The following is an 11,367-nucleotide window of genomic DNA, read 5'->3' as shown; positions in this document are numbered from 1 at the left end:
AAATTTATTTTAGTTCTTTAACTTTTTATTAAAAGAGAAACTTTTAACAGTCCTAAATTCATGACAGGTTTATCACCAAAGTTTTATGGATGTCCTTTTGAGAAATGGTTACACACCCATACTCAACACACTACCAGCTGGACAATAAAATAAGTTTATGGTGTGCTCTGGTGAACATAGACTTGTTATATTTTGCTTTTATCTCTATTAGTTTAAACATCTGCCCTCTAGTTTCTGCCTTGTACTGTTTTTTTTAATAGGTTTGCTGATTCAAACTTCACTTGGCCTTTTTCAAGAAGGAAGTTAAAACAGTGGGAAAAGTACTATTTTTGTTAATTTGGCTCCAGCTGATTTTATACCTGGAAACAGGAGAGCTGATGATTCTTGTGTATGGTTAATTAAATCCTGTGCTAATGGTTTCTGTTGCAGGTATTAAGTCATCTACCTTGTTAGATCCTCTGGCCCAAAAGGATTGGATTTATCATTGGGGAGTCATTTGCAGAATGTTTAATTTGTGCTCAGGTAACTGATTGAGGCAGGATGAAGGTCTGTGTGATGCTGGCCAGATAGTTGGTTGTGAAATTTGTAATGTAATTCATATGTTGCCACTCTGCTTTGTTTTAAAAACAAGATGGCGGGCACGTAAGTGGAATAGACATGAACCTCTCCTTCCTTCCGTCTCCTAGAATTCTTTTCTGTGAGAAAGGAGAAATCCTGCTGCATTTTGTTTTCCTAATGCTTCTTGGATTCTCACCAGCAGGTTTTTACAGTCTGTTGCTTGCCTCTCAGATTAGAAGAATGCTGGCATATTTTAACAGTTTCCTAGGATTCAAATAGCCTTTAATTAACAGCAAATTGATGCTTTGGGATATGATCAAAATATGGGAGACTGAACTCTGAGGATGGGCTTCCATCCTTTCAGCTTCTGAGCGGAGTGGAGTCCTGTGACAGGGGTGAAAGTGTGTGCTCCTTTGCAAACTGCTGGCAAAGGGGGTGTCTTTGTTGGCATACTGTTCCCACAACCTGCTCATCGGTGGTGTCTAAATTCCACATACTCATGACTGGAAAGAGTCAGGTAGTTGTTGAATACTCACAGCTCCAGGGGAGCTGAACAGTTCAGGGATTGTAGCACTGGATTTGCTGGTTCTTAATCCTCCAGTTGCCAGGGCAGTAAGGTACGGCTGCCTGCGTTTGCAGTTAAGTTTCTTTTCTATGCCAGGTTTGTGTCATCTTGTTGCCAGAGTTTTGAATGTGGTGGAAAAGAGCAGTTCTGTAGAAGAATCACTCAGACTTGATGCATATTCCGAGCAGGTTAATTTTCAGCGAGGGATAGGCAAGCAGTGATGAGGTTTTCCTTTTGAATCCGGAACTCTTGGTTACAGATTGGTTGCTGACCCAGTAGAGCTCCAGGCAGGAAAAGAAAGACCGGTTGGGAGGTGTGAAAGGTTAACTATTACATAACCAGATAGTTATAATCCAAGGATAAGGGGATGCTCAACTACCTGTCTCTGCTTAATGGCATATCTTCTCATTGGCCAGTTCCCAGTTGAGGTCAGTAGACTCCATGTCTTGTTTTTTCCAGTGATCCACAAAGCTGGCCTTTTTGTCTCAAAAGAGAACTTGCTGTTTTTTCCATGCATGGTATCCCTGATTGCTTCTTTTGCTCTTGTCTCTGCAGGTGGTACGTGCCAGAGTCCTGCTCTCCCAGCCCTGGTCCGGCCCCTTTTTGTCTCAAAAGAGAACTTGCTGTTATTTCCATGCATGGTATCCCTGATTGCTTCCTTTGCTCTTGTCTCTGCAGGTGGTACGTGCCAGAGTCCTGCTCTCCCAGCCCTGGTCCGGCCACCAGCCCCTCCTTTGCAACCACCGCTGGATATTAAACCATTTCTTCCCTTTCCTCTGGACACTGCGGCTGCAGTCAACCTTTTCCCCAATTTTAATGCGGTAAGTGCCACAGCCAAATTTGTGTCTTCCAGAGTGGTAGTTATTGGAAAAACCTTAAACACCAGGGGTGCTTGGGTCACTGCCTCCATTTTGCTGTACTGGTTTTCCCATGGCTTGTCTGAAAGCCACAATAAAGTTAGTTGTCTATCTGCCGATGTAAAGTCCCCAGAGCTAGGATCCTTTGAGGGAAAATGAAAAGAGATTTGATCAGATCATGAGTTGATGTCTCTCCTCCAATGTTTTCTGGATAACACCAGTAATTCTGTTATTTTGCTGGAATACATCTAAATTGAAATTGAATGTATTTGTTAGAACATCAGAATTCAAGCAGATTTGTAAAAAAGTTAAAAGTGTGTTTCTTCTATCTGGGCCCTATACTTAAATTTTCAAATCTGTTACTTCTTTTCTAATTTAATAAAGAAGACTCTGATAGTGACAATGGTGATATGTCTCATGGATACAGCCCTTTTTTCCTCCTTAACTTAAAACAATGTAGGACTCTTGCAGCAAGAGGTTTAGTAGTTTTTTTCTTCCTTACCAGACATAGTTGCTCGAATGAAGTCTTTCTTAAATTAGTTTGTTTATTTGGGATTTGTCAACATACTTCTCAGCACAGGTTCAATTACTTTTATGTCTCTATTTTCACTTTTAAGATGTCTTTATGAATTGGCAGTCTCATCATATTCTTCGTCATCTTTTTTTGTGTGCAAGCAATGAGTGTATTCTTAGGATGGAAATTGCAATAAGGGTTGAAATGGTTACAAATAAATAAGTGACATTTTTTCTGAATATCATTTGATTCTGCTTTCAGCAGTTATAGTGGAGATCTGAGCTTATCAATGACAGGGCATGTCAACACCAGGAAAGCAAAGAGGATTAAGATGAGAGGTCTCTGAATGCCCAGTGATCTAAATAATACAGCTTTCTTGTTGCAAAATCTTGCCCCCATGATGGTTTTCTTTTAAAAAAAAATTCTACTACATTAAGTCATTCTCCTTCAGAAGAAAGAAGTGGGTCTTATTCTCCTTAATAGTACTTTGTCACAGGAGCTTTAGACATGCCAGTGACATGGTACAGTTATGTGCCATTCCTCACTAAAAGGCAAGGGAGAATCAAATGACTGCTTTGTGTTTTTTTGGGGGGGAGAGGAATTTTCCATAGGAAACTTGTTTTGAAATTGATAGAGCATAATTAAAGCAGCATAAAGATCGCATTCATAAGAGATAGATTTCTAATCCTAGGTGTTTCAATAAGAGTAGAGAAAAACTTGCTTAGCATCAAATTTCCTTCTTCTTAAATGACTATACTAAAGTCCCCTAGGTTCTCTTTCCCCAAGCTCCTTGTCTGCTCTTCTGTTAAGTTGCTTCCTGGCACAGCGTTGCTTCCCAGACATCTGGGAAATTATCCATCAATGTGCTTTACCTGGCTTCTGAGACCATGTGGCATCTTGGCACTTAGGTCCCATGTTAGCTTTAGAAAAGTTTAGGTAAAATTCCTGGAAGGTTGTTAAAGGCTGGGTTTAAAACTTTTGATGTTTCCCTTTGGGAAACATTAAAAGCAAAATGATTAATTTGATTGACAATGAGTATTGTTTGTTATAGAACAGAGATGAGTGATGTGCTGAGTGATGTGACACTGAGCAAATCTCTTTATCTTCTTTGTTGCTGTTTCTTCCTCTTTAGAAAAAAAGGAGTAGACCTGATTATATCTTCCTTTGGGGGATTATAGCATTTAAAGATTTAAGCTTTTTTGTTTTTTTCTGGGCACAGGCAGCATTGTGTGGTGGTCAAGCTGGACTCTGTAGCTAGACTGACTGATTCGACCTTCGGTGGGTCACATAACCCCATGTACCTCAATATCTTGATCTGTACAATGGGAGTAATAATCTAACCTACTACATAGGTCTGTGATAATGATTATATACGTTAAATAATTTAGAACAGGGCCTGGCATATAACAAACACTGTTTGAGTGATAGGTATCATGTTTAGAAATAGCTTATAAACCCTTCTGATTTTGGATGTGGCAGTTGATTGGCTAATTGCTAAAGTTTGGCTTGGTTCTTTTTCATCTATAATGGATTTTGACTTGTGTTGATATTCATTCCACTTGAACCAAGAGGCATTCTGTTGCTACACCCAGCCAGCCAAGAATTAATTCATTCTTTGCTTCCAACTGAGGGGAATCATTGGAAAGCTCATAATCAGGTGGCTTTAGACTCAGAAATAGGGCATAACACATCTTTCTATGTAACAGCCTGTGTTTTTGATTTTACAGCAAGTGTAAATCAAAATCCACATATTCTGGATGTATGAAATGTATTTTTTTATTGCTGTAAATTGATTTTATTTCTGTTTCAGGAGAGCCCATTCCATCAGGCTGGAAAATACACATATTCTGGATGTATGAAATGTATTTTTTATTGCTGTAAATTGATTTTATTTCTGTTTCAGGAGAGCCCATTCCATCAGGCTGGAGGGAAATACAATCTAATTTTGTTTCAGGGTGTGCTAAGTTTCTGTACTCGAACACATTATCCATTCAGCTTTTGGTGGAAGACTTCCTCTGGTCAACAAGTTATTTATCCACACAGGCATTCATGAGATGGTCAGCACCTGGTTAGCATGGCCCTTTAGGCTCCTGGCTGTCAGCTTTTTCTGTGCCATGCTTAGGATACAGAAACTTAGCAAGGCTGTCAGTGTGGTCCCTCCTGTCTAGATTACTTAATTGCCAAGAAAATAATGAATTGTTTGTTTGTTCACACAGCAATTATTTATTTGCCTAGGAAGTGATGAACCACTCTGCTACCAACAGCTTTCACCCATCTGACCTTTTTGAAACAATATCCATGATGATCAGAGACTGTCTGCCTGTTACATTTCTCTTTTTAGGATATGAACATGGAATCATCTATATATTTGCTGCAGGGTGTGGCAGAAGGTGAAGGAAAATTTTAAAAATATATACTTGTTAGATAAAATACATAAAAAAATGTAAGTGGATATGTCTGATTATCATCCTTCCACAAGAACATAAACCATTCAACTTTGGTGTGGATCAGAAAGAATAATGAAAGGTCTGTGAAAATAAGCACAGTTAGGAGAGAAAGGAAACAGATGTAGAATCAAAGTCAAGGTATAAATATAAAAGAAGACATTCAATGAAATTCTCAGGATCCCTAGTTAGTCTCCTCAAAGCTAACTTTTAAGGGCTGGCAACAGAAGCTGCTCCCTTGACCTAGGAATGCTGTATCCCTGGATATTCCAGTAGTTTTCAGACAAGGGAAAGCTTTCCTTAACTCTGCATAAATCCCACAACCTGCCCTTCAGCTTCCTAATACATTAGCATTTCAATGCTTCAAAACCTTTTGATCCCGGTGATCCATTGTGAGTCTGCATTTCTTGAATGGAACCAATGCTGGTAGTAGGTAAATGATGTTTAAGATGTTTAAGAAAAGACATATAGGAAGTGGCATGAACTTAGTCCATTCGGTCAATTTCTACTTATTAAGCATCTACTATGTTCCAAGAATAGTGATAACAAAGATTATATTATGCCTGCCCTGAAAATGATTTTGCTTCTAAAGGGGAAGTTGACAAAGAAAGAAATATTTGTAAATATGGGAGTTTTTATAGAGAGAGATATACAGGATAGGATGTCAGCTTGGGGACAGGAGTGGATGACTGGGTGGTTGTCTTAATTAAGATTTGATGAGAAAAATAGAAACTCTTCTAGGCATTCAGACAGGAAAGAATTTAATATAAAAATTTAAGTGTTTACAAAACCATTGTGGGTACTAGACAAATAAAGATCAGAGAAGGGGCTCTTGGTTTTTCTGCTTGCTTTTATTGAGTCAGGGAGTTGTAGAAAAAATATTTATTGAGGAACTACTATGTGCTGGGCCCTGAGGATTCAGTAGTAAAACTAACAGGCTGAGTTCCTGTTACTTTCTGGTGTTTGTGTGGTGGGGTGTTGGGAAGAAAACAAATGGGGAAATTTTAAGTATTTGGGGGCACAGCTGAACCTCAAGCATGCCCCTTCTGTGATTGTATTTTAGCTTCTGGAAATACTATGAGCCTCACTTGTAGGGTGACATTGTTTGGGACTTTGATAACAGCTGCCATTTATTGAATGCTTACTACATGCCAGGTATCTGGCATTATCATTTGCATTCCAACTGGTTAAAGGCCAAACTTTTTTTATGATATTTTTAAAAGTTTTTATGCATGTCATGATATCATGAGTTTGGCTGAGAAAAATACATGAATGAGTTTTTCATTTATTTATTCAATAATTTCTTTGTTCTACAAATTTTTTCTTTTTTGTCTTTTTTCGTGACCGGCAACGGATCGCAACCCTCAGTGCCGTGTGGCGCACTATAGCAGTGTGCCACCGGGCCGGCCCCATGTTCTACAAATTTTTAAGTCCCACCGAATAATTCTATATATTGAAAAATATGCCTACTGAAAATAACTCCATTCAAAAGCAGTTGTAAGCATAGCACTAATAAATATAATGGAGAGTATGTGAAGGGAAGAGAGGTAATTCATCTCTTACTGATTCACTTACTGAGCATTTGGTAAGTACCACCTATATAACTATAGGAGAAACTAAAGTTAAAACGATAGTAATAGTAAGAAGAAGGAAGAGATGGAGAAAGAGGATAGGACGGTGGAGGAAGAGGAGGAAAAAGAGGAAGAAAAGCAGAAAAAGGAGAAAGAGGCACAGTCCTTTTGTCTATGGAGCTGACATGATTGATTAGTCACTCCTTAAAACACTCTGTTCTATCAGGTACTGGAAAAACATCTAGATGTTAATATACTAGATTAGACAGTAAACTCTATGCAAACAGAAACCCTGTGTAAATAGTTTGCTTATTTACAGAAAAAATGTGGTGGAATAGTTTAATCATTCCATAAAGAACTATAAGTAAGTGCTTAAATAAAGTCCTTTGAAAGTAAGTGCTACCTGAGTTCATTTGGAGACCAAGAGAAGCTATATGGTAAAGGTTAAGGTTTGATTTGAGATCCGAGATCAGTTCCGTATTTATCTTGTTTGTTAAGGTAATCATAGTACAGAACCTGGAATGCAGCAAAAACTCAGCACACATTTCTTGAATGGATGATGGATAGATAGATATAGGTAAATAGACAGGAAAATTGCATGACAGATAATTAACAGAGAGCGATAACTATAACAGCTGTACCATAAGAAACGTAATTGATGGAAGTGTCTCAGTAAGAAAAAAATTCTAAGCACTCTCTTTTTCATGCATTAGGTTACTTCCATTTAACTGAAATTATTAATTTTAGCAATTATTAGGAAACATGAGCAAGCATAGCATCAAGCTATTCCCTTAATTTGCAGCCATAATTTTATGTTGGCTCATGTGTTTGCTTAGTCTGGGTTTATAAAAGGGCAGTGATGTAAAAATCCCTCTGGTTGCCCGTAGAATGTACTCTAAAATCTGTCCATTCTAGTATTCCTTACCTATTTCACAGCAGTCCTGAAGGACTGTCATAATGATAAAATATTAGTGAGTCACTTTAGGACTCTGAAAGAACAGCATTAAATGTGCTTAATATTATAGAGATTAGTCTAGAGCTGTAGCTTAAATGTACATGTATAATATTATAGATAAAAATACAGAACTCCAAATAGGAAATGTCAAATTCAAATTTTCATTATCCTTGGATATATAGGATCCCTTCAGGATCTCTGTTTTCTCTATTTTAAAAATGGAACTACTACCATATTTTTTGGCATGGTTTACTTCTTAAAAATTAATTTTATTCTTGAGTATTGTTCTCCGCTGTGGCTCTGCATTTTGTTACCTGTCCCAGCTATGGTGACACCTCCCATCCCTCAGCCAGTGACGGGAGTTATATAGAACAGTGGTTAAGCACACCTCCATTTGTTTTGTTCAAAGAGATATTAATTAAACTCAATTTACACATTAATAACTGCTCTTACCAAGTTTTTACAACTGCTTCTGTCACTAAAATAGGTATGCAGCAAGGGTGAAATTATGAGTAGAAAAATTAAGCCTGTCTAAGTCACAACTGGTAGAAGGGTGGAAACTTTTCAGGTGAAAAATGCCATAGTAAATACAGTACTGATTGTTACGTTTCTTATCCTTTGAAGACAGATGTAGCAGATTGCTACTTAGTTCTGTGCATTAACTTTGTCATATTTGTATAACAGAAGCCTCTTAGGAAACATCTGCTTATGAAGTCGTCTTTCATTATATGTTTCACACTGACACAGATATCTAAGCATGTTTGTTGAGCCCTGCAGCTTCCTGTGAAAGCAAAAGTTAATAAACATCAAGCGTACTTATTACAATGACCCCCAAAGCACAAAATGACTTAAATGTAGAATACCCAGAGTTGGAAATAAAAGCCCAAACAAACACACAATATGTGAATATTTTTCTTTTTTAATGCTTGTTTACACTTTAAATAGGTAACACATTTTCCTGTGATTCATTATTTAAAGAGAACAAAAATTTCCTTACTGCTCTTATCCTGCTACTCAGTTCTCTTCTCTTAAGTGGTAATCATTGTGGTAAACTGCTTGTGTATATATCCTTCCAGAGACATTTTAATGTATGAACGTATTAATTATTCTTCCTTCTAAAGATTGAGGCATACTACACATTATCTATCTATCTATCTATCTATCTATCTATCTATCTATCTATCTATCTATCTATCTATCTATCTATTTCCTTTATGTGATCAAACTAATCATAATGAGATGAAGCTTTGCAAAGAATATATTTGACCTCTTTCCTCCCTGACTTTCTTACTAACTGGTTCTGGGGAAATAAGGGGACTCAAATGAGAGAATATCTAAGCTCACACGTCATTTTGTGATCCACCAGCTCTTCTGGAAATCCCTACTTCACACTTAGATATAGACATTTTAGAAATGAAAGAACGTCTTAATTTGTTTCTACTCCAACAAACTTATTTTACAGATAAGTCTAGATTGACTGAGTGATTTCTAGTTTCCTGGCTAGGAAGTGGCAAGGCTAAGAGAAAACTCCTACTTCTGATGAGGATCCTGGTCATTGAATCATAGTGCTATGGGTTGAATTGTGTCCCTCAAAAATTTGTATGTTGAAGTCCTAACTCCCAGTGAATTAGAATGTGACCTTATCTGGAAATAGGGTCATTAAAGATGTAATTAGTTAAGATGAGGTCATTAGGGTGAGCCCTAATCTATAATGACTGGTGTCCTTATGAAAAGGAAAAGTTCAGATGGAGAGACAAACATAAAGGGAAGACAATATGAGGAAACACAGGGAGAACACCACCTACAAGATGAGGGGAGAGGCCTGGAGCAGATCCTTCCCTCACAGCCTCAGAAGGAACCAACCTACTGACACCTTGATTTGGGACTTCCAGTCTCCAGAAGTGCAAGACAATACATTTCGGTTGTTTAAGCCACCCCATTTGTGGTATTGTTATAATACTAATAAGAAAAGAATTTTTAGAGTCAGACCTACATACTGACAACTGGTAATCCGGCTTTTTACCTGACTCTATGCAGTGACAGTAAATAAGCATCCTCCTAGGGGTCAGAGACTGTACATCATTGGTCACCTGCNCCCATTTGTGGTATTGTTATAATACTAATAAGAAAAGAATTTTTAGAGTCAGACCTACATATCCACATTTGCTGGAATCTCTTCTACAATATTGCTGACAACTGGTAATCCGGCTTTTTACCTGACTCTGCAGTGACAGTAAATAAGCATCCTCCTAGGGGTCAGAGACTGTACATCATTGGTCACCTGCACTGTAAGGAAGTTAATCTATTTGGAGCTAGTTCAGGCCCCCTGTAACTCCTATGAACCAAAGAATTTAATACACAATATATTGCATTTTTATGAAAAATATTTATTGATCACCAATTAAGGGATAAGGGCTGAAAGGAAAATAGTTTTACACCCATTATTTTTTGAAACTAATTTCACAGGAGCCTTGCATGGTATAAGCATTATGTGAATGATACAGGTAAGGAAACTGCATTCTGAGAGATAACATGATTTGCTCAAAATCCCACACATAGTGACTCACCGAATCATGGTTAGGTTTCAGTTTTGGTGATCCCAATTCAGTTCAATTTTGTTTGCAACATAGCTAATGACTGCTCGCCTGCAAACAGTTGTGCTTTCTTTAATCAGCTCTCCGAGCCTTGGTACACTATAATAGCTAATTAACTAAATCATCTATAATGCCTTAGAAGACTTAACTCTGGAAAGCAAGCTATTTTCTGAAAAAGATTCCGCCTGTGATTGGACAATTGTGAAAAAAACATCTAGTGCATCAGTGGACTGTGTGTTATATCACCTGCACGAGCATTTCTGTTGTATTTGGGCCATCGTCGTCAGGGGAATCTATTGAAGTGGTAAAAAATAAAAAATGTGTTCCTGTTCCAGTAACAGTTTAGGCTTTTTAAGACTTAAGACCCATTTGCACTAGAACACATAAGGAAATAAAAACAAAAAATACTAAACTTAGAACCTAAAAAGATTTGAGTTCTGTGTTTAATGCTTTATCTATGGCCTAAGGCACAACTCTGAATCTGCATTTTCTCATCTGCGAAACTGATTATATTGACTGTGCAGGAGTATCTAAAGGTGTGACAGACTGACAGTGCTACAGAAATAATAGGCAGCGAGGAAGTCTATTGAATCAGAGTCTCTGAAGGAGACCCTAATAAGCATGTTTTTGTAACCTCCCCAAGGTGATTTATTTGCCCTTTAAATGTTGATAGTTGCTGTGTTGCTCTCTGTGGTCAAAATTGGTGGGAAAATCCATTTTCTTTTTTTTTTTCCCTATGCAAGTCTTTTTTTAAACCTAGTTTTATAAATAAAATTGAAACCCCATTGTTATGTTACACTATGTACTTATGGCAAGGGATTAATATTTGGTAAACCATATATCAGTTAAAATTACAGCATCATTCTCTGCCCTCCCAACCAGAGTGACCTTCCTAATGAACCATACATTCCACGTGCCTGGGGTGGTGACATGAGGCTGTTGTTCAATAGTTATAATCCAGTCTGTTATGCGGACATAACCATATCTCAGATATCTATCACAGTACCAGTTTTTACGAACATTAGCATTCAGATGTCCTTAGGTACTATTGTCCACCTACACTCCAGAGGGTTCAAACAGTGTTGGTTTTTTATTTGCACCATGAAAAAGACAGCTCTTCCCCACTGTTTTTTTTTTTTTCCTTTTTGTCTTTTTCTTCGTGTCCGGCAACGGACCGCAACCCTCAGTGTCGCACCCGCACCGGACCGGGACTGGCAACGGGATCGCAACCCTCGGTGCCGCGCCTGCCCCCCGCCCAGCCAGTGAGCGGGAACTGGTCTGTATGTGGGATCCGAACCCTCGGCGGGAG

General features: G+C 38.0%; 1 protein-coding gene across 2 annotated transcripts in view; it reads left to right on the top strand.

The window, feature by feature from the left end:
* The window catches only part of ZNF385D (zinc finger protein 385D), a 318,355-nt gene that overhangs the window by 79,792 nt on the left and 227,196 nt on the right, over positions 1–11,367 (top strand). For both annotated transcript variants that reach the window (XM_008571375.1, XM_008571374.1), the window contains exon 2: positions 1,802–1,944. In XM_008571375.1, the coding sequence (XP_008569597.1) occupies positions 1,802–1,944 (143 nt within the window). The remainder of the gene's footprint in view (positions 1–1,801; positions 1,945–11,367) is intronic.

The sequence above is a fragment of the Galeopterus variegatus genome, unplaced genomic scaffold, assembly GCF_000696425.1.
Source record: "Galeopterus variegatus unplaced genomic scaffold, G_variegatus-3.0.2 Scaffold685, whole genome shotgun sequence".
NCBI lineage: Eukaryota > Metazoa > Chordata > Mammalia > Dermoptera > Cynocephalidae > Galeopterus > Galeopterus variegatus.
The sequence above is the reverse complement of the archived record's forward strand: the minus strand, read 5'-3'. Positions and strand labels throughout refer to the sequence as shown.